This window comes from Piliocolobus tephrosceles, chromosome 10, assembly GCF_002776525.5.
Source record: "Piliocolobus tephrosceles isolate RC106 chromosome 10, ASM277652v3, whole genome shotgun sequence".
NCBI lineage: Eukaryota > Metazoa > Chordata > Mammalia > Primates > Cercopithecidae > Piliocolobus > Piliocolobus tephrosceles.
In genome coordinates, this window is record NC_045443.1 from 129,279,028 (window position 1) to 129,304,613 (window position 25,586).

A 25,586-nucleotide genomic window follows, 5' to 3' on the forward strand; every position below is an offset into this window, starting at 1 on the left:
CGTCGCCGCCAGACTGGCCGCAGCGGAAGCCGGCGCGCGATCCCACGCCGCGCTTTCGTCACGTTCCTGACGGCTGCCCGATAAAACGAACATTAAAATTGCACTTTGCACTGAATACAGCAGCACCTATTGTAGCGGCGCATCTGAATGTGAAAATTAAGGCCAAAATATTTCCTAGCGGCTAAACGAGCTTTGAGCCATGGCGAATCTGCCTGTCCGCTCGCCGGAAATGCGGGCCCTCCTGCCGGAAGCTGTCCCTCCACCATTTTGTGGCCCGCTATGGCGGCGGTGTTGAGGTTGGGTTTAGGTTGCGGGGCATTTGACTGAAGGGATAGGCCAAGTGGAGGTATCAGGGACGTCGCGCGGCACAGAAGAGGACCAGCCTGGACGCCGGGGACGCTGTCATGTACGGCGCGGGCGGTGGCCGCGCCAAACCCGAGAGGAAAAGTGGCGCGAAGGAGGAGGCCGGGCCAGGCGGTGCCGGCGGTGGGGGCAGCCGAGTGGAGCTCTTGGTTTTCGGCTATGCCTGCAAGCTGTTCCGGGACGACGAGCGGGCCCTGGCTCAGGAACAGGGACAGCACCTCATCCCCTGGATGGGGGACCACAAAATCCTCATCGACAGGTCGGTTCCTCCCCCCACCCGTCGATCCTCCCCTTCCCTCACCCGCTTGATCTCGTCTGATGTTGACTTGACTGCAAGGACTGCAGAGGGTTTTCTGGAGCCAGCGGGGATCTGGGGGACACCCCCTCCCCTGTCCTCACCTCCTGCTGGTGTTCTGGTGGGGAGGGGGACGGTGAAACCTGCCCTAAGGCACTGGCTGGAATTGCGTGCCGCGTCCGTCTCCGGAGGGATCGTCTTTGGTCCCGCAGCCCCCTCGACCCCTCACCCTGTCGCTGGGCTGCAGTTGGCGATTCCGCGCGGTGAAAGTTGCCAGTGCCGGGGGTCTCTTTCTGAGCGCACCTGGGCCTGCCGCCCAGCGATGCTATGGGGTCGTGCGCTGCTTTTCTGCTCGCCGCGCTCCCACTGCTCGGTGTACTGGGAGGGTAGCCTGGGAGGCGTGCCTTTATTCTTCCGAACCGCCGCTCACTGAGACCGTGGCTAGAAGTCTCTTTTGGACCCTGTGAGTTAGCCTTAACCTGTTACGACCCCAGCGCCCTCAGTGGAGCGCCGGTCCTTTAACGGCATGACGTTTGACTTCCTGGTGATAATCCGACGAGTTCGACAGATTGAGGTAGTGAGCGAAGTTGCCCGTCAGTTGGCGGCCAGTTGACTTCGTGCGGACCCTGGCCTTGCCCTTGGAAGAGATCGTGTTCTTAGGGCTGGTTTCACTGTCTCTTAAAACCGAAGGGTGGAGCTGGGATATAGATGTGTTGTTTCTTTTCAAATCAAACCTGCTTTAGGTCGTCACTCGAGGGTGTCTGGCCATTATGGGCAGTGGGGCCTCGGATTAGGGATTTCTAGAGGCGTTTGATTTGAAAAGGATAACATTACATGATGTAGGTGGTTTGCTCCCCTCTTTTTTCCCATTTTTTCAATCCCCCTTCCCCTCGTCTCTGGGTTTTGGGGTTGTTGTGGGGTGGTTTTTTTTCTTTTTTGCCTGTTCGGCTACTTCTGGGGCCCGGACTGAAAAGCTAACCATGACCAACCATTAAACTGTGGAATAGTCTCTCCACGTGAAGAAAGCCCATCGTTTGAGACCATTAAAACTGGATTCTTCAAAGCCCTGGAACATGACCGTAGGGATGACCTCTGAGCTGGCCAGAATGGACACAGTAATGACCAAATAGGCCTTTTTCCATCCCTGACGTTTCCACTTGGAATTAGAGCTAGAAAACAAGAACTGGTGAAGGGAGGGCCGCGGAATCAGATCATGTCTGGATCTGATGGCTCCGTGCTCTGCTCAAGCCTGCTGTGCCTTCACACCATGGTTTATATTGAATGTGTCACCTGAGTTATCAGGCTTGCTTTTCCAAAGTGTCACTTGTGATATTTATCGTTAAAGTTTGGTAAGCAACGAAGTCTGAGCTCTTTGTACAGTTTTGCTGTCATTCTGTACATGATTTGAGTTAGGTCTTCCAAAACTGGTGGGGAGCAAACGCCGCACATGTACATGTATAATATTTTTAATAATAATCTACATTTGTAAGTTAAGGAGGTTTACATCAAAGTCCAATTAATTTTGAAATTTGATAAAATGCAGTAACTTGACTACCCTGGAATTTTGGGCCTTTTTCTTGTAAATGTCTTTTTTGGTCTACATTAATATTTTTGGTTCCCATTACAAAAGTCAGCATTTAAAAAATAAGCAGACTTTTGTTTGTTTCTCTACGTTTGTTTTTGAAACCCTAAATCTGAGTGTTTTAGGTAAAATTCACTAATTCACTCATTTATTATCTGACAGTTTTACACGTTGACAGCATCCTCATTGGATCCTTTATGTTAAAAGCATAGCAGAAAGTGCTCCCATTGTTTGTTTGGCTAAATTACTGATCAGTCCATGCAAGAGAAACATGGAAGTGTCTTCATGTATGTTACTTCCAGCGGGAAGTTCAGAAGGAAATATTGATACCATATCTTCTAATAGTTTTGCTCTGTTGCCAGTGAACCTCCTTAAACTGCATGTATATGTCACTGTTCCGATGTATGTGTGTCTCTCTATCACGTAACCCAGCACTTATTTCCTCAGCCAAGTGGCTAGGGGGCGAGCCTAGCCAAGATTTTACCTCCAATGGACGCAAGTTTCTTTGGTGAAGATCTCTCCTGAGAGTTCGGGACTAGCAGAAAGAAGCGAGGAAATTTCGACCGTTTGGTTCTTACGGATAGGTATTTATGTATTTGGTTTGTGTGAATGTAAGCTATGATATTTAACTTTTCAGAAAAAAATAATAATTTTTTGCAAGTGGCATTGAATGGTTGACCAAACCATAATGGTAAGAACTGCCAGTGAAGTGGATACCATTTTTCCTAATAATGGATTGTTTGCCTTTAGTTATAAATGTTATCTTACTGTGGAAAGGGATTTAGACTTTGTTAAGATAACTTGAGTTTAAAAGTAGGTGAGATATGACTATCCAAATTAAATATAAACCTGGGAAGAGTTTTTATACTTGTTTTAATATTTTTATTTATTTTAATCGGTAAGTATGTGTGTATATACATAAAAAACACACACACACGCCAGTCTAGACGTTAATTTCCTTTTATTGACCAGCTTGTTCACATTACAGATATGATGGACGTGGTCACCTGCATGACCTTTCTGAGTACGATGCTGAGTATTCCACGTGGAACAGAGATTATCAGCTGTCTGAAGAGGAGGCGCGAATAGAGGCCCTGTGTGATGAAGAGAGGTATTTAGCCTTGCATACGGACTTGCTTGAGGAGGAGGCAAGGCAAGGTACTGCTCAAGACAAACTTACTTCAGCAACAAACTTTTTAAAATTTTTAAGTATTTAAAAATTTACTCCCATTCATTTTTTTATACTCACTCTTTCTGATATTATCTTGACAGTACCCAGTGGATTGGAAAAACAGGAGTCTTTGCGTTCTGAGAGGACCTCAGGATAGTTTATAAATAGAGCCACAAAGAATTTTCCCAGCTTTTGAGGGCAGACTGGGATTTGAAAAAAACAAAAACCAAACTCTTTAACTGTTCTTCTTTAACAGTATCGTATAAATAAAATTGATGTTCTTGTCTTTGCCGTAACAATCTTTAATACAGTTCTTAATCCCAAGATTTTCTCAGCAGGAAGAAATTTTCCACAAAAGACGTGTATTCAGCTGTCTGTGGGTAAACATGTACTGATAAAAGTACATATTGATAGATATAAAGTGTGAATTTTAAAAAATACTTTACCTCAAAAGGAGGTTGTAAAAAGTATGTTGTATGCTTTACTGATAGCTACAACTTTAGAAATAAAAGTTTTTTTCAGTAATTTTCTATTTTTGTTGATAAAATTCTCATTTTTATTCAAGAGGAAGAATACAAGCGATTGAGTGAAGCACTAGCAGAGGATGGGAGCTACAATGCCGTGGGGTTCACTTACGGTAGCGACTATTATGACCCGTCAGAGCCGACGGAGGAGGAGGAGCCTTCCAAACAGAGAGGTGAGCGGGAAGCTGCCTGGACTGCTGGTGTGGGGCTCCGTGTGTACACACAGGCTGCATGCACCATGGTCGAGTCTGCAGAACACGTCTCTGGCACTCATGATAATACCACTATGACCACAGGAGAAAACGGGAGTAAGTGGTATTCCTTCTTTTGGTAAAACAAAGTTAAAAACTAGAACAGGAATGATTAGTGGAGGTGGAAAGTGAATGCATTGGATCATTTATTTCTCATTGATTCGAGTAACAGAATTACTCACCCCAGATTATTTGTTTCTAGATTGTTAACGTGTTCAATAATATCCTCAGGGATTCGTTCTTCAGGCAGTGAAAGAATAGGTGTGAGCTGGGATACAGTAACCTCACCGCCCGCTCACTAATCTGCTTCTCCATATCCCTCCACAACTGAGACAGTGACACATGCCCAGTGGAAGGACACAGTGAGTGAGTTACTACTCCCCAGAAAACAACACAGCTCTCTGGTAGCCTTGGTGCCACCTAGGACATACACTTATCACAGTATTTTAAATTAAAGATTTGGAATTTATGCTTTTGTGGATTAACATGGGAAACTTTGAATATAAAAAATAGTGCTGCTGAAAAACCTGGGCTCATGTGGTGTAGACACAAATATCCTTAATCACTTCAGTAAGCGTTGAGAGCTCCACTACCACAGCACTGCATCATGGTCAGTCATTAGTTACCAATAATGGTAACACAAACCTGACACATTTAAAGACGGATCACTATATTCAGGATGTTCTGTTTAAAAAGAAGGAGAACGTTAACTTAGAAACTGATTCAAACGTTTAGTAAAGTGGAATTACATCAAATGGAGATTTAGTTTTAGAGCTAATTTAATCTGTTATTCGGAACTTCATTGGTTTCTCCTTAAGTAACATTTTTTTTGTTATCTTTTTCAATTTTTTTATTATAAAATACACAATAATTTTAAAAAGGAGATGGGGTCTCACTGTGTTGCCCAAGCTAGTCTCAAACTCCTGAGCTCAAGTGATCCTACTGCCTTGGCCTCCAAAGCACTGGGATTACAGGCGTGAGCCACCACGTCCAGCCAAGTAACACATCTTTTAACAAGTGCGAAGCAATTATAGCATTTTAGTATTAAAGCAAAATGATGTCTGCCACTCCATGCTGTGACTGCACTAGGGTTCTACCCATCGGCACTCTGGAATGATAGAATGTGGGGCAAACACACACACAGGCTTTCCTTTTGCCCTGCCTTTAGTCCTGCTCCTTCCTTTGTGGGCATAAGAATTACTGTTGCACAGCTCTATTTTATGAGCTTTTAGAGAAACTTTCAAGTGTAATTGTAATTATACTGAGTTAAAGGCTAGTTAAGGTACTTAAGACTTTTTGCATTAACTTTCAAACCGACCCATCCCTCAGAAGTTACGATGCACTGGAAATGTTCTATCAGGTCTAAAAAGTAAACACCCATTTATTTATCCAGCATAAGCTCTCCTTCCTAGGGTTCTGGATAATTGTGATTTTGTTGTCTTATCTCTAAGCCACCCACATGAGTTCGACTTTCTATCTGTGGTGTTTTTATCAGAAGGAGGGAATAGATACTATAACCACTTCACAAATAAAGAGTTGAAATACAGTCAGCTTGTCGGGTCCACATCTGTGGATTCAACCAACCACAGATCTAAAATATTGGAAAGAAAATAACAAGTAAAGTTTTATTGGAACACAGCAATGCTCATTTGTTTACATATTGTCTGTTGCCACTTTCGCACTTCAACAGCAGAATTGAAGAAATGAAACAGACCATATGGCCCACAAAACCAAAAATATTTGTTGATACTGTCTGGCATTTTATAGAGTTTGTCAGCCCCGGTTCTCGCTGGTGGACCGTTGTCTTGGTGTAATTATTGGGCTAAATAGTGTTCAGTTTGTTACGATTACTGAATTTTGAGAACTTCAGCATGACTTAGTTTATCTTCTGAGTATTAGTTTGCTTTCCCCTTAAGATAAAATTCTCTTTAGTATTTTACAATGTTACTTCTTTTCTTTCTGTAATCATGTTCTCAGAACATTACCTTATATGCTGATTAATTTCCTTAGTGGAAATTGGGCCCACATAAAACTTGGAGCTTGACGTTTTATGTTTAACTTGCATTAATGTAAGTGAAACACCTAACACACACACACACACACACACACACACACACACACACGTGCATATTGTGATAGAATCCAATACCACTAACAGCCACATTGAGTGTCGCATTCTGTTAAAATAATTTTTTTTTCCTGAGCCGTCAATATGTCTATGTATGTCTTGATTTTCAAAATTACTCTATTGTATTGTTTGTTAGTATTTTAAAGCCTTGTGATACTAGCCAAAAGCATTTGATGGTGCCTCCATCTCTGCCATCTTTACTATTTTCAGTCAAGTTTCTATCCTTTAGATGTTCATAATTTTTCATCATTATTCTATATCCATTTTTTTCCTCTTTTTTAGGGGAATAATGGGGCGGGGACAGGCCCTCACTGCTATATATCCATTTTTTAAACAAAATATTATTTGAATGTATTTAAATCTGAGTTTTTATTGCAATGGTTTTTATTTTGTGCTACTAAAGCTGGGTTTTTTTGTAAATAAAGGTATATATAAGAATAGAACAAATCTGTTTAACCCATCCATCCCAAAAGGTTATTTCAATTAAAATGCCTTTATTTTTGTGAATAACTTAACATTAAGGAAAGGCTTTTTGCCTAGACAATGTTTTAATCATTTTTTTCATTTTAGGAAAATGTAGTAAAAGTTGTATTTTTAAATTTATTTTTTTTTATTTTATTTTTTTTTCCTGAGATGGAGTCTCACTCTGTCGCCCGGGCTGGAGTGCAGTGGCCGGATCTCAGCTCACTACAAGCTCCGCCTCCCGGGTTTACGCCATTCTCCTGCCTCAGCCTCCCGAGTAGCTGGGACTATAGGCGCCCGCCACCTCGCCCGGCTAGTTTTTTTGTATTTTTTAGTAGAAACAGGGTTTCGCCGTGTTAGCCAGGATGGTCTCAATCTCCTGACCTCGTGATCCGCCCGTCTCGGCCTCCCAAAGTGCTGGGATTAAAGGCTTGAGCCACCACGCCTGGCCTATTTTATTTTTTTGAGACAGAGTCTCGCTCTGTCACCCAGGCTGGAGTGCAGTGGTGCGATCTCAGCTCACTGCAACCTCTGCCTCCTGAGTTCAAGCAATTCTTATGCCTTAGCCTCCCAAATAGCTGGGATTGCAGGCGCCCGCCACCACACCTGGCTAAGTTTTCTATTTTTAGTAGAGACAGGGTTTCACCATGTTGGCCAGACTGGTCTCAAACTCCTGACCTCAAGTGATCCACCTGCCTTGGCCTTCCAAAGTTCTGGGATTACAGGCATGAGCCACCGTGCCCAGCCTTTCTTTCTTTTTTAAGGCAGTCTACCTTGGAATATAAAAAGTTGCATTTTTAAACACACACTCCTGCCTCATTCCCAAAGAGATTTTGAGAAAGAGGAAACATCTGCTGCTTGGCGTTTTACCAATAGAAAATCGCTGCAGACCAGTGTTTCTGGTATTTTCTAATCTTACTGTGTCATTTGGTTACTGAAGCTGAACGACAGGGTTACTAATTACAGGGAGCTTTTTAAAAAGCAGTAGTAAATCTCTGCCCTCTCATTCATCTCTGATTGATTGATCGATCGATCAATTGATTGAATTTTGAGACAGAGTCTCGCTCTGTGGCCCAGGCTGGAGTGCAGTGGTACAATCTCAGCTCACTGCAACCTCTACCTCCTGTGTTCAAGCAGTGCTCCTGCCTCAGCGTCCCAAGTAGCTAGGATTACAGGTATGTGCCACCATGCCGGGCTAATTTTTTGTATTTTTAGTAGAGACAGGGTTTCACCATGTTGGCCAGCCTGGTTTCGAACTCCTGACCTCAGGTAATCTACCTGTCTCGGCCTCCCAGAGTGCTGGATTACAGGTGTAAAGCCACCACACCTGGCTTTGTCTCTGATTTTTGAAAGAACAGGGGACTCAAACAGAAATGGGTGGGACAGTGTTAAATAACTGTAACTTAATAGGGGTTGTAATCAACTTGTATCTGATCAGACTGGAATACCCAAGTTTTTATATACCAGGAAACCTGCTTAAAATTCCTCCTTGGTTTCACAGAATGAGACTTGACAGGAGATCTTTGCAAATTATTGATCGCTTCAAGAGCCTTTACTGTGTATGATAGAAACATTTATTTTGATGAAGATTTAAGGTTTGTTTCTCTAATGTCATCTATTTTGAAATAAGAACCTCAGTAGATCATTGAAATCCTTTAAAAAGTTAGCTTTTTAAAGTTTGCTGTGATATATTTGTACATTTCAGTGTGTCTTTTTAAACTGGTAATCATCTGAGTTATTGAGATGTACTTAGGTACCTTAGAATACAGAAAGATAATGTGTAGTACCTTGTCTACCACGTAGTAGACAAATATTTGTTAAGTGAATGGTTAATGAATAAACAGAAATGGAAAAATAATTGAGTATTTGTGAAAGAGGTAATTTGCTTGGGTGGAGGAATCTTGACAGTTATACCCAGGTAGTTTACAATTCAAAGATGAAAATCAGTTATCTAGGAATTGATTACCTTGTGTTGTGTCATGCTGCCAGGAATCCACAGAAATAATTGGAGAAAAATCTTAGCGATACCAATTAAATACATACATACATACCTGAAAGAGATGTGGAGGGGAAAAGGAACGTGGACTGAGCATCTGCCAAGTGCGGGGGATTATGATAGAGATGTTCAGGTGGGCTATCTCACCTGAGCCCCACTTGGCCCTGAGAGTAGATGCGATGACTTCACAGCCTGTGAGGAAATAGAGAACAGCAGAATCCTGGAGCTAACAAGTGGCAGGGCAGGAGTTTAACTACAGTTACCCTTGACCACAGGTTTGAATTGCATAGGTCCGCTTATATGAGGATTTTTTTCAGCCATACAGGGATCAGATTGAGGGATGTGAGACCCGCATATATGGAGGGTCAGCTTCTCTGTATATGTGGGTTCAAATGGACCAAAAGCGGAATTCGAGCACGTGTGGATTTTGGTGTCCGCAGGGGTCCTAGAACCCTGTGTATACCAAGGGAATGCCATGCAGTCTGACCCTAGACACACTCCTACTGCTGCACCACACCTCCCTGCCGCAACTGCCCCTGCCACCCCCCGCCCCGCCTCATTTGGAATTTTGTAAAGTGAGTTTCACTTGCGTTGTAAGTAGAAGAGAAAGCTGAAAATGACTTCTAGAAGTAAAACAGAAGGTAAAGAAGCAGGGACAGCCAGTCACATGCTTCCGTCTTGCTGCAGGTGCCTTCCTCCCTGCATTGTTCTGAATTTTTAAATTTTCTTTTTATGCAGAAAAAAATGAGGCTGAAAATTTAGAGGAAAATGAAGAGCCCTTCGTTGCCCCCTTAGGATTGAGCGTCCCGTCTGACGTGGAGCTGGTATGTGTCCTTCACGAGCACTAGTTGTCGTCATTATTTATTATCCTGATTCAGTCCTGCTTGTGGGAAAGCTCAATGATGATTACAGCTGCTTTTTAGGCATGTAATGCTTTAAAATGGTTTGTGAGTTAATGGGTAAAAAGATCACACCCTACTTATTTTCCTCAAAGAAAAAGGGAAGACTTACAGCAAAATTTGAACTAGACTGGAGCATTAGGGACTTGAGGACTTGGGTGTGTTTCAGCGGCCATATAGTTGAATCCCCAAGTCAGAATCAGTGGCGAGTGGGCTGTTACCCACACATAGATGCAAAAGCACTCTTGCTCAGGACAGCGTTGATTTCAGTAACGTTGCTTTGTTCTGGCTTTTTAAAGTGTGATTTTTGGGGGCACTTCACGTTACATTTTCTTGGCAGTTTTCTGTGTTGTGATTAGGTCCCTGTGGCATCTCCAGGCCCAGGCTGCCCTTCCACTGATGAAGGGGAATTCTACCCTGGTTTTCCTCATCTGAGGGCTTTGCAGCTGGTCACTGTCTGTTCAGCATTGACCTTTCCTGCTATTTCAGTTATGTCACATTAAATTAAGTTATAACAGGTGTTAAAGCCCAAACCAGGATTTTTCCTTTTTTTCTGAATATCCATTGAGGGAGTTCCACATTCTAGTCACGTACTAAGCTGCTTTTTGCATATTAATCTTATTTAATGCTAACAGTCCTATAAGTGAGCTGCTGTTTACTCTCCCTCTTGTGCCGATAAAGAAACTGAGACTTAGGAACGTCAAGAATTTAGCTAATAAATGGCAACTGGGAACCGTGGTCTTAACTATGATGCCATCTTCGGTCATCATGCTTTATGGGATTTTTATGTGTTTACTAGGGAAGTTGAAAATCTTTTCTGCTGCGTGTGTATACTTGGGAAGGACTCTTAAGTGTTCGTGCCTAGCAGGAAGTTTTTTCTTGGACATTTTCGTAACTGGACTGCAAGTGGCATAGACGCAGGCATTCTCGATTCTTTTGTGTCCCACATCCTGAATCACCTGCACGGCAGATGACGGGAAAGCTCGGCACAGAAAGAGCATCTCTCACCTCCCACTGCGATCACTTGCCGCCAGTCTCATTGAGTTCAGCGTGAATTTGATGGTTCTTCCCCTTCATTATGTGATGAAGGGCAATATAAAAATAGCCCTTTTAATTCCTGCCTGCAACACTTTCCTTCTCTTCCCTTATTCATTTACATATCCTCTCTCTCTCTTTTATTCCTGCAAATATGGGTCAAATAACTTTTTGGATTTTGCCTAGTGTAATTACTCCTTGTATTGGTAGTAATTTCTCGCATGGCTATAAAAAAATACCTGAGACTGGGTAATTTATAAAGAAGAGGGTTAATTGGCTCACGGTTCTGCAGACTGTACAGGAAGCCAGGCAGCATCTGCTTCTGGGGAGGCCTCAGGAAGCTTTAACTCATGGCGGAAGGTGAGGAGGGAGCAAGCGTGTCTTAGCATGTCCAGAGCAGCAGGGAGGTGCTGCGCGCTTTCAAATGACCAGATCTCACAACAGCTCATTCACTGTCTATCACGGGAGCAGCACTGAGGAGATGGTGCGAAACTACTCATGAAGGATCCACCCCATGATCCATTCATCTCCCACCAGGCCCCACCTCCAACGTTGGGGATGACAATTCGACAGGAGATTTGGGTGGGGACATAGATCCAAACTCTATTACTACATCTGTTTGTTTCTCCATTTCTAGTATTGATGATTTTGCTATAGTTAAAGCTGAAATTACCCCAAGAGTTGATATCCTGAGACTTATATTAATATATTTTCCATGTATTAGTATATGTCGTATTCCTGTTTGTTCTGAAATATGTTTATTATGCATGACATATTAACATGAAGCTTTAAAAATCAGTTACTCCATTTTTATTAAATGCTAAGTGCTGCATCTAATATTTAATGCTAAAAAGTTTATGTGAAGTTGACTATATGGAATTTTGTTTTTAGTGTTAAAGATTTTTTAAATTTTTATTCAAATTTAAATATAGAGGTACAATAGAATTTTGTTGCCTTAATTCCTATTAAAATATTTAATAGCTTTGTGTTCTCAGCCAAACTAAGCATCACTAAGCTCTTGATAGTCTGCCAGATCAAACACACTTGTCACTCATTGGAGAGCAAAGTAAGTCTTAGTGTGTAGCAACTTGCTATCTTATCATTAGAGTTTCTTCTAATGATATTATAAAAAGGCCTCTTGAATGTTGTTTTGACTGTGTGGAAACTGAGTGCTTGATTGAGTCTCTCATTTGCATCTTTCATTTACTTTGTGGTAGTGTCAGTATTTCATTCTCATAATTATTATGATTTTTTGGCAGTAATTCATTGTGTAAATTATACACTATGGTGTCCATGTTAGTGGAGAAAATGTAGAAAACAGAGTGTCTGAATTATAAGGTGTTTTGGTGACTAGGCCTCAGAATTGTTGAATTGTGGTTAAGTAGACTCTTGCTGCCTCGGGGCAGGACATGGTTTGACTCACTGACGAGGTTGGAGTGATTGGGAAAAACAGCAGGTACTTTAGGAGGTTCTTGGTTTTTAAACTAACTTGATTTAGAACCTGATGATGATAGGATCCTTGAGGCTTTTGGATGAAGAGTAAGACGTAGTCAGAAATTATAGCACCCCAGGCTGGGAACAGTCGCTCATACCTGTAATCCCAGCCCTTTGGGAGGCTACGGTGGGAGGATCACTTGAGGCCAGGAGTTCGAGACTAGCGTGGGCAACATAGTGAGATCCCGTCTCTACAAACAAGTAAAAATAACAGGCCAGTGTGGTGGCGCATGCCTGTAGTCCCAGACCTGTTAGGGCATGGTTCCAAGGGAAATGTGCTTGCTCCAACGCACGCTATGGACAGAAGAAAAGCAGGGAAGGATTTGATAGTTGCTGTTATGTGCAACATTTACTCTGTTAATGAATAATAACATAGAACCAGCCTTTATGGAGCACTTACTGTATACCAGACACTGTACTAAGTGCTTCTTTAGGCGTATCTCTCAGTTAATACTCAAAGTAACTCTACAGGCCGGGTGCAGTGGCTCATGTCTGTGATCCCAGCACTTTGGGAGGCTGACGTGGGAGAATCGCTTGAGCCCAGAAGTTCACGACCAGTCTGGGCAACATGGTGAAACTCCGCCTCTACAAAAAATAGAAAAAATTAGTCAGGCATGGTGGTACATGCCTGTAGTCCCAGCTATTCAGGAGGCCGAGGTGGGAGGATGGTGTGAGCCCTGGAGGTGGAGGTTGTAGTGAGCTGATATGGTACTGCTGCACTCCAGCCTAGACAACAGAGCCAGATCCTGTCTCAAAAAAATAAAAATACAAAAATAACTCTACGAAGCAGATACAGTTGTTTCCAGATGTTAAGGTTTAGAAAGTTAAGAGTAACTGCCCTAAGTTAGATATGTGAGAGTAAGGCCTGGGGTTCCAGCCAAGGGACCGACTGCAGAGCACTGAACCACTGAAGTTAAGCTTTATCAAATCTGTGCAGATTATAGTGTTATTTCATCATAATTTAGGTACTATATTGTCACGGAAGGTGGGTGGGGAGGGAAAAAATGTTGATTTATTCTTGAATTGCTGTGGAGTGATTGGCCTTTTGTTTGGATTTGTAAGGACTCTTGACATCTGATGAGCAGTAACTCTTGGTCCCCAGTGTGTCTTCCAGGTGTTTTCTCCCCACGCTTTGTCTTGTGATTGTACGACTCTCTGTGCAGAATTTAAGTATAGAGTGATATATGTTCCTCTATTCCTTATGGCTTCAGAATTTTAAAGCTTATCTTGGAAGACTTTTCCCACTCGCAAGAGTTTGAAAATATTTTCCTATATTTACTGCTAGTACTTCTGTATTTGTTTTTGTTTTGTTTTTGTTTTTGTTTTTTTGAGACGGAGTCTTGCTGTGTTGCCCAGGCTGCAGGGCAGTGGCGTGATCTCGGCTCACTGCAAGCTCCGCCTCCCGGGTTCACGCCTTTCTCCTGCCTCAGCCTCCTGAGTAGCTGGGACTACAGGTGCCCGCCACCTCGCCCGGCTAATTTTTTGTGTTTTTAGTAGAGACAGGGTTTCACCATGTTAGCCAGAATGGTCTTCATCTCTTGACCTCGTGATCCGCCCGCCTCAGCCTCCCAAAGTGCTGGGATTACAGGTGTGAGCCACCGGGCCTGGCCGTACTTCTGTATTTGTATTTTTGCCTTTGAATTTTGGCTCAATCTGATACTTATTTAGGGCTCTGGGCAAAGCAGGTATTTGATTTTTTTTCTCCCCTAATCCCGTGAGGAGAGGGCTGGCCCTGCTGCCCATGGGGTTCCTTGCTAATTTCCCTGTCTTCATGTCATGCCACCTCCTTCCTGGTTCCCCAATGGGTGTGAGCTCAAACCTTTTCCAAAGCTGTTAGGAAACCGTACATTTGTGTGGGTTTTCTGACCTGTAGATACCTCTCTCCCGTTTCCCATGCCTCCTCTGGAGTTTAAATTCACATTAATGGAATTTACAGGGAGGGGGAGAGGAGGTGTTAGACCCTTTCTGGAGCTCCGTCAGCTTCCTTAAACAGAAGGCTTCCCCACTGGATTTAAATTCGAAAAACCGTTTTCCTTTTCTCAGGCCATTGTAACATATGCATATTTATATGTTGACTGTATTTTTTAATTCGCATTGTGGAGTAGGAATGATCATGATATTCTTAAATGGAAAACGATTTACCTAAAGTCTGCATAATAAAGAAAGTAAAGAATTGCTTTTTCCAAACCAGGTACTTTTTAATCTCATTCAGGGTTGGTAGCCAACCTTGAAATATGTTCATAAGATGCTTTGTTTTTTTGTAAAATTACCTACATGTTGCTTTTTAACCATGGTAGTAGTAATATTATATAACAAATAGGCCGACTTTTAAGAAATTTTAGATCAACAAGTTGGTTTGGTCAATAAAGCCTCAACTGGGAACATCATATTTTCCTTTAAGAGTGGTTATTATGAAGTGATCATTAATTATTGATGTGTTTATGGAATATTTTGTTTTAACAATGAATAGCCAAAGCTACTGAAAATCCAAGTCATGATCCATATGCACACAATGGGCCTTTAACATGGAATTTAAATTATTTGGGGATTAATGAATAACTCTAATTGTAGACATTTATCCTTTTTAAGTGTGAAGGATGTTATTAGTTCAAAAATTAAATTAGAGAACTAAGCCATTTATATTTTATGAAGGATGAAGCCCTGAATTCTTAACCATCCATTTTTGATGAGAATAATTGCCAGTTTTATTTGCAAGTAATTTCCTAGTGTTAATCTCTTTGTTGATATGAAAAGTATTTTAGATGTGTGGCTTTCAGCCTTTGGTCTAACAAGATCCTTTTGGGGGCAGGAAATGCTAAGAGCGTGAGGGTCGTCGAAGTGACTCCTTAGCAGCACATGAAAGGATGAGGGAGGGCTTTGATGCTGGGAAGAAACTCACCTGGAGTGTCTGGAGTGTCCTGTCTGCTCTGGCCAGAGAATACCTAGGTGGTCTTCAGCTTGGGATACTGCTTTTAAGTGGGAATGGCATTGAGCCAGGAACTGTGCAGAGGCTGAGGAGAAGGGCCCAGGTGCAGAAGACAAGACATGGTGTATGTACTCTTGTGGCTTTTGTTGGATGTCCAGAGGGCTGTTTTTCAAGAGGGAGCCTCCAAGTGAGAACTAGTCCCCGCTAAGAAAAAGGAAAGAGCAGTGATTCTGATTATTGAGAACCATGGAATGTGTATCCTCTCCCTAGAAAAATGGTTGTTTGTAAAATTTGCATACACAAAGGATTCACAAACCCCCTGAATTCCATCATAGAACCAAACTTAAAGACCCCTGATATATAGAAAAATGTTGCCTTGGTGCAAAAAGAGGTTGCCTCCCATGGGTGTGTACCACGGTGGAGTGGCCTGCCTCAGCTGGCGAGTCTTCTCCCCGGCAGAATCCTGACGAGATTTGGAGATGAGGAGTCTGAACAGCCTTGGCTCTTCCAGCTTCAAGTCTCGTATCTCTTAAAGTTGACAGTAAAGCTAGAGTCATTTCTTTGTTTTAATGAAATCATGTGGCCGGTGGACAAGAGCACAAATGGGTGATGTGAATGTGTGTGTTTTCCCGTAGCCACCAACTGCTAAAATGCACGCCATCATCGAGCGCACGGCCAGCTTCGTGTGCAGGCAGGGAGCGCAGTTTGAGATCATGCTGAAGGCCAAGCAGGCCCGGAACTCCCAGTTCGACTTCCTGCGCTTCGACCACTACCTCAACCCCTACTATAAGTTCATCCAGAAAGCCATGAAAGAAGGACGTTACACCGTCCTGGCGGAAAACAAAAGTGACGAGAAAAAAAGTAGGTCCCATTGCGTCTGTTCCGTCCAGACTTTGGGCCTGTGTTGTGGGGGTGGCAGGCAGGGAGTGGTTCTGGGAAGTTTGAAGACATACGTTCTTACAGGTGCATGCTTGAAAGCCAGACTTGAATTCCTAGAATGTGTCTGAAATCCTGCAGCTAAGGCGTGGTCGTCACCCTGCTGGTGGGCCTTTGTTAAATCCTTGGTTAATAGTTTATAGATAAGTGAAATGTAATTAAATAGTGATGCTATCAGAACATAATCATCTGGGTGGGAAATTTTTGCCCTCATTTTGCCCACTTAACGTTTCAGAGAGAAAACAGTTATACCCTCTCTTGGATTATTCATGTACCACAGTGTTCAGGGCTGTATAGCTCAATTATACATGGCCACAAAAGTGAAAATTTTATTTGGATTATCTATTTTTATTTTTATTTATTTATTTATTTTTTTTTGAGACGGAGTCTGGCTCTGTCACCGAGGCTGGAGTGCAGTGGCGCGATATCGACTCACTGCAAGTTCCGCCTCCCGGGTTCACGTCATTCTCCTGTCTCAGCCTCCTGAGTAGCTGGGACTACAGGCGCCCGCCACCTCGCCCGGCTAATTTTTTGTATTTTTAGTAGAGACGGGGTTTCACCGTAGTCTCGATCTCCTGACCTTGTGATCCGCCCGCCTCGGCCTCCCAAAGTGCTGGGATTACAGGCGTGAGCCACTGCGCCCAGCCTGGGATTATCTATTTTAAGCTATTATTTTTATAATAGTGTCTCTATTTTGGAGTTCTTACTGCAAAAGCCAGTTAGCTGTATTTTGAATAAAGATGGTATTTTGACAAGTCTATTCATATATGTGTGTATATACACACACACACACACACATATCTTCCATTGAATTTTTTTTTTTTAATCAGAGACAGAGTCTCACTCTTGTTGCCCAGGCTGGAGTGCAGTGGTACGAGCACGATCTTTGCTCACTACAACCTCTGCCTCCTGGGTTCAAGCAATTCTCATGCCTCAGCCTCCCAAGTAGCTGGGATCGTGGGCACGTGCCACCACGCCCGGCTAATTTTTGTATTTTTAGTGGAGACAGGGTTTCGCCATGTTGGCCAGGCTGGTCTCGAACTCCTGACCTCAGGTGATCCGTCTGCCTCAGCCTCCCAAAGTGCTGGGATTACAGGCATGAGCCACTGTGCCTGGCCCTTCCACTAAATTTTGTTCTCTTCAGCCAAAATAAGTTTCATATCAGTTGTGTAAATCTTAATGCAGATCTCATCTTCAGGTTTGTTGTAGTTTATTTCTGTTGCTGTTATTTTACTTTTCATAAATTAGTACAATTTTTGCCCTTTTTTAAAAAAGAAAAAAAAAGAAAGAAAAAAGCATACAGAGCCCCAGACCAGCTGGTGTTCAGTGTTGGCAGGAGTCACCAAATGGCCAAAGGTCGCAGTCCTTTCTAGCTGGCCTTCGTCTCAACAACTTGGGTGACTCTAGGGAAAAATTACGAATCGTGTTTTTTGGACAGATAACCAAGAAGCTCTACCTTTGGCTGCTTCTAATGTTTTGCATAATTAATTTGTACTTCTTTTCTCACCAAACACCAAAATCTTGAAATGTGACTTTGATTTCAGAATCAGGAGTCAGCTCTGACAATGAAGATGATGATGATGAAGAAGATGGGAATTACCTGCATCCGTCTCTCTTTGCCTCCAAGAAGTGTAACCGCCTTGAAGAGCTGATGAAGGTTTTTATCTCATTGTTGAACTATATTTTTATGCCACCACAAAACTGCTAACGTAATTTTGGAAAATTGGAAGCATGTCATTCTCGTGTGTTACAGTTGTATCTTATTTTACCATCATTGAGGTGTATTTGCATTTTTGTTTTTAGCTGGGTGACAAAGCATCTACTTCTTTGATTTCTTACCTATCTAATAAAATTCATGAGCATTTGCTCATGATAATTTTATCATTTCATTACAGTTTTACTCTCTGAGATACTTAGAATAAGTAGAGTGTTGGTTAAGACTTGGAAATTGTTCTGTTGTCCGGGTGCGGTGGCTCACACATGTAATCCCAGCACTTTGAGAGGCTGAGGCGGGTGGATCACCTGAGGTCAGGAGTTTAAGACCAGCCTGGCCAGCATGGCAAAATCCCATCGCTACTAAAAATACAAAAATTAGCCAGGTATGGTGGGTGCACTTGTAATCCCAGCTACTCAGGAGGCTGAGGCATGAGAATTGGTTGAACCTGGGAGGTGGAGGTTGCAATGAGCCAAGATCACACTATTGCACTCAAACCTGGGAGACGGAGTGAGACTGTGTCTCAAAAAGAAAAAAAGAAAACTGTTTAGTTGTGATTTTATCGTAGGATTAGATTTTATAGGATTAGAATATATGCATCTTCAAGTCCTCTGTTACCGTCATAGATTGTTTTTAAATAAATGTTTCCACTTCTAATTCTCCTCATCTGTGTGAAGAAACCACTCAGCAGTATCTTGTGGTTAATTCACACCACTCTGCCATTTGCGACATAAAAAACAGGAGTCTACTAGATTTAAGCGTCTAGTTTTCAGCAGTTAAGCATCTAGTTGCAGCAGTTGTGCAGTGTGGGTGACCTGTTGTGAGAATGATTGCTGATTGATTTGATTGGAAAAGCTGTTGGTGATTAAAAATCAGAAACTCCTGTAAGGAAAAACAGTTTGAAGTTTTGCATGGGGTTTAATTGGTGTCAAACTGGACTTAGTTGTTCATCTGTCCTTTTCTTGATAGTTATTTTGGAAATTGAAACCCTGTGTTTACTCAGTTCCTTTGAGACAGCCAGCTGGGGCATTTGGCCACAACTAGTTAGGACCTACATGGGTGCGTGCGTGTGTGTGTTTTTTCTGAGGCATGTACACTGTGTCCTAGAGGTGAGCGTTTTGTAGCAGAAGAGTTCCCTGTGGTTCGGAATACTGAATGCTAAGGCTGTGTCTTCTCTGTTTTCAGCCCTTGAAGGTGGTGGACCCAGATCATCCCCTTGCAGCGCTTGTTCGTAAGGCGCAGGCTGACAGCTCCACTCCCACCCCACACAACGCAGATGGTGTGCCTGTGCAGCCCTCCCAGGTGGAGTACACGGCAGACTGTGAGTACTCACTGTGTGTATCCTGACCTGTGTTCAGCTGCCTGTGACAGAGCCAGCTGCAGGGCTCTAAACCCCAAGTGTTCTGTCCTCCAAGTGTAGCAAGTTTGGAAGCAGGCAGCCCAGAGCCAGCGCGTGCCCCAAGGGGGAGTGCCAAAATGAGGCTTTCCTTTGCTTGGCCCCGTGTCAGCAAGATGGCTGCCCTGTTCCAGCATTAGTTCTGCATTCCAGGAAGGACTGGCAAATGTAGTTGGCTGCCTCTTCTTTCTTTTATTTTTTTTTTTTTGAGGCAGAGTTTCACTCTGTTGCCCAGGCTGGAGTGCAGGGATGCAAGCATGATTCACTGCATCCTTACCTCCCAGACTCAAACGATCTTCCCACCTCACTCTCCCTATTAGGTGGGACTACAGGCACTATAACTCTGGGCTAATTTTGATTTTTTGATAGGGTTGGGGTCTCACTGTGTTGCCCAGGCTGGTCTCGAGCTCCTGGGCTTAAGCAATCCTCCTGCCTTGGCCTCCAAAAGTGCTAGGATTACAGACGCAAGTTGCTGCTCCTGGCCCTGGCTCTGCCCTTCTTTAAATATCTTCCCCCCAAGCCATACCTAGTGGCTTCCCTTACCTCTCAGTGGCTAACGTGGTGTCACGTGGTCTCCCCACCTGCAGCAGAGGCTGGGCAGTGGGGCCTCCGTTAAACGCATTGCTGCCCTAAACAAAGTCAAATGCTGTTAAGAACAGGGAGAATGGGAGACACATAGTTTTGTCTAACACAGTTGCTTTCTTTAAAAAGGCCACGGCAGGCCAGGCATGGTGGCTGGTGCCTGTAATCCCAACACTTTGAGAGGCTGAGGTGGGAGGATCACTTAAGCACAGGAGTTTGAGACCAGCCTGGACAACATACTAAAACCCCATCTCGACAACAAATAAAAAAAGTAGCTGGGCATGGTGGTCTGATCTGCTTGGGAGGCTGACACAAGAGGATAGCTTGGCCCCAGGAGGTCAAGGCCGCAGGGAGCTGTGATTACACTGCCACACTCCAGCCTGGGCGATAGAGCAGTACCCTGTCTCAAAAAAAAGCCTTACAGTGTAAGACAGCATATTATATGCATATGTAAAGGAATTACATTTCATTTTTCTCGCTGATTGCAATTATTTTATGGTATTAATCGAAGATAAGTCTTGAAGGTCCATGCAGGAGATCATTTGAAAGTGTTTGGCCTTGGTTCCAGCGTCATGTCTTTTTGTAATTGTTTTATTCAGAGGTTAAATACGGAATGAGGAAGCTTTAGCAGAACCGAGGAACCACCTGCTGAGTCTGCTTCCCAGGCACATCTGGTGCCCTGACTCCATTTGTAAAGCTTATATTCTTCAGTTCAGCCAGAGATGAGTTGTTAAAACATGAGCTCCTCTTTATTTGGGACAATCTTTTGTAAACATCACAGCTGTGTTCTTCGCTTTTCCCTTTTAGCACTGGCATATACTAAACGTTTTTAGACTTTAAAAAATTAGTTATTTGAGTGAACTTTCTGCATGTGTCCCCCCAAAAAACTTTTAAAGCTGAGATTGTCTTTAAATGATTAAATCAAGTCATATCAAATTTCATTGAATATTTAAATCAAAGATCATCTCTACTGCTACAGAGGTGCGTGTTGAATGGTGTAGGCAGCCAGCTAACTGAGGTGCTCTGTAGATCACTCCTAACGCCCAGTCCTCACTGCATGGATTTTGGGATAGACGACCGCACACCTTAAAGTCCTGAGCCCCACTTGGCAGCCTATGAAGCTCCTGCCCTGGCATCATGGGGCGCTGTGCTCTGCCCGGGATGCCTGCCCACTGAGGGACTATCCCTTTGCTTCCTCCTTTCCTTTTTCCAAGCCTGTCGTTGAGTTTGCTTGAGCCACATGCATTGTCCGTGCACGTCCACTAGATCCCTGAAGCTGTTGCAAAGCAGAGGACTAGAAATTCAGGGCGGGCTGACCTTGATTATTTGCCGTGTTAATCACTAGTAGAAGAACAGCTATGTGCAGACCCCGCAGGGCCAGGCAGGATGGTGGAGCTGGCTGATAGTGGCCGTTCTGTGACACACAGCATCCCCTGGTCTAGTGGGAACGTGATCTGAACCGAGGCATGCTGGGGCGGCATTGTGAGCTGTCTGGGTCAGAAGGCTGGGCACATTCCCAAGGTTCACCGCAGGGTGACCAGAGCCCACACACCTTGGTTTCTCCCCACCTGCTGTTGGCTCCCAAGACCACTGAGGAGCCATGACAGCCTCTGCAGGAGCCCCAGACTTACTCTGTTCAGGCCCCCGACTACCACCACCCTGGGTACTGATGGCACCCTACCCCATCCTCCCAACTGCAAGTGCTCCAGTAGGGGGCGCCCTCTCCTGCCCTCAATACAGTACAGTTGTTTTGAAACATTATCTCCCCTCAACACAGGGAGAGGAGTAGATACACACATGTGAGAGTAAGGCGGCTGGGTGCCTGGAGGCTGGGGAAAGCATGCGTGTCTGATGTTAGGGTCTGTGGGTTTTAGACACACGCTCCTGCATCAGCCATACGGGTCAGAGCCCTTAGCACAGCGCCTACAGCCTCCTCCATCAGCACTCGGGCCCACTACCACAGCCCCACCCATCTTGGATCTGGAGGCTCAGAAGGTGGGGCAGGTGTCCTCATCCAGTTTCCAAGAAGAGCCAAGAGCTAGAACTTCAGCTCTAAATCACTGTAAAACCCAGCAGAAATCAGTATAAACCTGGACTCAGGCGCTCAGCCTTATGGGATGAGTGGCTGTGGCGTGGCAGTAGTAGGGTCCTCCAGCACCATGCAAGCCCGGGCTGTGCGGCTGCTGCAGAATCTGCAGAGGTTCCAGGGTGCCTCACTGACACACGCCTCTCTGCCCGCTGTCTTCCTCTGCTACCCTTTGAGTATCTTGTTCTGCCTGCCTCGTGCTTCTGTGTGCTGTTGAAGTTTCGTGGATGAAAGTCCCTCATGACCTTGTCTTCACCTTCCTGGGTTTTCAGTGAAGTTGTTGCGGAATTTGGGGTCCTGTGTGGCGGGTTGTTGGCAGTTGCAGGTGGAGACAGCAGTCGTTGCTTTACCCAGGTTTGTCATGATTAGGGAACTACCTGTAATTCATGGGCTGACTACTCTGTGGTTATTGGTTTGTAATCAGTCATTGGTAACAGCATTTATTTACAAATAGAGTTCAAATAGAGGGAACACTGGTCATAGATTTTGGGTTGAGTTCCGTCATGCTAAAGTTCAAGATAATATTTTTACATTCATTATATGTAGTTAGTTTCCAAAAGTATTAATGCAGTGGGATCTCAACTATGCTTAAAATAATAAACTGAAGAGAGCTGTGCAAAAAATAACTATGAGGCTCAGAGCTACCTCTCAGATTGGCATTTGGTTGATTTTTTTTCTCTGCATACTTTTTTCATTTTCCTAATGTTTTTGGGTATGCATTGCTATTTTACTTTTTTTTTTTTTTTGAGATGGAGTCTCTGTCACCCAGGCTGGAGTACAGTGGTGCAATCTCGGCTCGCTGCAACCTCCACCTCCTGGGTTCAAGCAAGTCTCCTGCCTCAGCCTCCCAAGTAGCTGGGATCACAGGCACTCGTTACTACACCCTGCTAATTTTTGTGCTTTTAGTAGAGACGGGGTTTCACCATGTTGTCCAGGCAGGTCTCAAACTCCTGACCTTAGGGGATCCGCCGGTGGCCATTATACTTAAGAAACAAGGTAAAATACAAAGTTCATAGAATAACCGTAGTGTTTGAAATGCTGTGACAGTGAGGACAAGAGCAGCCTGTGCCTTGACCTGAGTTTGTGGCAAGCCCAGGCCTGTACAGATCTCCAGAAGTTCCTTCTCAGGCCTCTGAGCTGCTTGAAGAAAAGACCTTAACTCGTGGGCTGTGTCTGACGAGCCTTTGTGAATGTCGTGTATGAAGTTGGTGGACTGTTTTGAAATTCCTGCTTCAGCCAGCACAGAGGAAGGTTTGAGGGGCCCCTTTCTGTCTTGGGCCCACCCAGCCCTGCTCAGGAGAGCTTGAGAAGCAGGTCTGCAGGTTATGCTGCCCTTGGCTGCTCTCGGCTTGCTCCTCGTCTCCCCCGATGTACCCAGTGTGTTCATAGAAGTGCTGTCCCACAGGGTTTTGTATACAGCCTGTTATTCCTGTATCTCTAATGTGTGATTTTCCATGCTCTGGGCATGCAGGGGTTTGTTTATTAAACAGCCAGCTTTCTACAGAGAAGGCACAACCATCAGAGACATTAAAGTAATTTTCAGAAGAGGACTTAAACTGTGGGCTTTGCACTTGAGGAAATAGTAGGATACTGGAGAGAAAGCTATCTGGAAAATTACTAACATTACTGATAACGTTTTGGGAGACTCGCAGCTGGGGCAAACCTGGGGCCCCGTGGGGTCTGGAAAGGGGTGGGGCTCGTGTCCGTCGAGCACGTCAGCTTCCACAGCACCCAGTTACTTTTCCCGAGGACAGAGGAACTGCGTGTGAGGGAGGAGACGTGGTTTAAAGCCTGCAGAGACTCATGCCCCACGATGAAAGCAGAGCTCTGTGACCCGCGTTTCAAACCACTGCCAACTGTGGACACCAAAGAAAAGACAAAGGACGTTTTGGCCATAGACTCGAAACATCAGCTCTATGAGAGCGGGCTGGGGATGGCGCGGTCTTCCTGGGACTTACTGGGAAGGTGCGTATCGTCAGGAGCTCCTCACCCTGCCCTGTGAGAACTTTCTCGTGTGCATCTCTGCCATCTCCTCCTCCCATTCCTGACCTGTGGAGCCAAGAGTGGACTAGCAGGCCTATAAGGTGCCTTTCACATTGAGGGTCTTAGGATTTTCAGTCCAGCTTTGCAGGGAGCGGCAGTTTGTCGTTTGTAGGAGGAAATTTCACGATCATAAAGCACAGCATGCATCCTGAGATCCAGGCAGGGCCCCACCTGCACTGCCCCAGTGCTCAGAGGGCCACAGGAGCAGGGCTTTCTCCTCGCCTCTGAGCGGTGGAGCTGAGGCTGGAGGTGGGCGCAGCTCCGTGTTCTCGGGGGATTTCTTCGCTGTGTTTCTTGGGGGCTCGCAGACTGCAGCCGTATTCTTGGAGAGAGGAAGAGGCCTGTCACAGCGTCTATGACAGCCCAGAAGGAAACAGCAGTCCATACAGTCTCCTCATGACAGGGACAGAGGACCCCGCCCTGGGGTCACAGGCTTGGTGAGGTAGGGGGACAGGTAGGGGTGGGCTCTGAGGTGTGCAGAATGTGTGTTCGGGCTTGTCTTCCTGCCACAGCGCAGTAGCCCTCCCAGGCCTCGATCCTGGCACCTGCCCCTCCACTCCCCATGCAGCTTCATCCTCCAGGGCATGGTCTCCAGACGACTTACCTCCTAGATACAAACAAGACCCTAAACACACACATGGGAGCAGCTCAGCGCCCTGTGCGTGGCTTGCCACCACCATTCAGGAACTTTGCTCCTGTCCATGGTGAGTGTCCACCATGTGGCACTCAGGCCCGACGGCTCAGGTGACAGTGACACCTGCAGCAGAGGCTGGGGAAGCTCAGAGCCTCTGCCATGGTGGACGCCAGGTGGCCCCTGGCACAGAGAGCATGTTCATCGCTGGCTCCTGCCGCCCTCGAGGACTTGAAGGCTGATGTTGGGCTGGGTGTGGCTCGTACGTAGGACAGGCCACACGCTAGGTTCCTGTTTTTCCCACCACTTAGAAGACAAAGTTACAGACTTTGGGTTCTTACGAAGACAAGAATGAGTGTCTGGGCTAGCCATGATCTAAGCCAAGAGGACTTTAAAATGAATGTGCAGGGGAAATGAGAAGAGGACTTATGATCAAACAAAGAGTGACTAGGAGGTCAGAGAGGCAGCCACCCCGCCCCACGCACTCCCCGCTTATAAGCTGGGGCCCCGTTGTTGTGTTACCACACTTCTGTTGTAGAGCCTGTTATGGTTTTGAGTTACACAGTCGTGTGTGCTTGTGCATGTGTGAATGCCCTGTGGACCTGGAGGTCTGTGAGACAAAGGCTGGGACTGTCTTACTGGCCAGCATGCTCCCTACACCTCGATCCAAGGGGCCACGGGGATCCCAGGAACATTCACCGAGTAACTTCAGAAAAGTGAAGAGCAGAAGTTCCAAAAGCACCTGGTGCTTCCTGGGAGAAATCAAGTACCTTGGATACTTGGTACCAAGGTACCTTGGATCCAACTGACATGTGAGATGAACGAGCTCTCTGTCCGTGCGCACGTGTATGCACACACGTATGCTGAGGAGCAGGCATGACGAAGCTGCTGCCGCAGCCGCAGATACCACCTCAGCTGGCATGGCGCATGGGGGCAGGGTGGGGCAGTGAGGGGGTCCTGCTCCGAGAGACGGACAGGTCAGGCCGGAAGCGACTGTCCCTGAAGGTGACGCTCATACCATAACCTTAGCAGCGAGCTGTTGCCACACAGTCACAAAAGTGGGAGGCAGCAG

General features: G+C 44.9%; 1 protein-coding gene across 6 annotated transcripts in view; it reads left to right on the forward strand.

Annotated features, from left to right (window-relative positions):
• Positions 1–265: 265 nt before the first annotated feature.
• The window catches only part of SFSWAP (splicing factor SWAP), an 87,827-nt gene continuing 62,506 nt past the window's right edge, over positions 266–25,586 (forward strand). For 5 of the 6 annotated variants that reach the window (XM_023196777.2, XM_023196778.2, XM_023196779.2 and 2 more), the window contains exons 1-7: positions 266–622; positions 3,229–3,398; positions 3,977–4,108; positions 9,511–9,596; positions 15,762–15,987; positions 17,607–17,719; positions 18,962–19,097. In XM_023196777.2, the coding sequence (XP_023052545.1) occupies positions 405–622; positions 3,229–3,398; positions 3,977–4,108; positions 9,511–9,596; positions 15,762–15,987; positions 17,607–17,719; positions 18,962–19,097 (1,081 nt within the window). In that variant the 5' untranslated portion in view covers positions 266–404. The remainder of the gene's footprint in view (positions 623–3,228; positions 3,399–3,976; positions 4,109–9,510; positions 9,597–15,761; positions 15,988–17,606; positions 17,720–18,961; positions 19,098–25,586) is intronic. The other variant, XM_023196782.3, reaches the window with a different exon arrangement.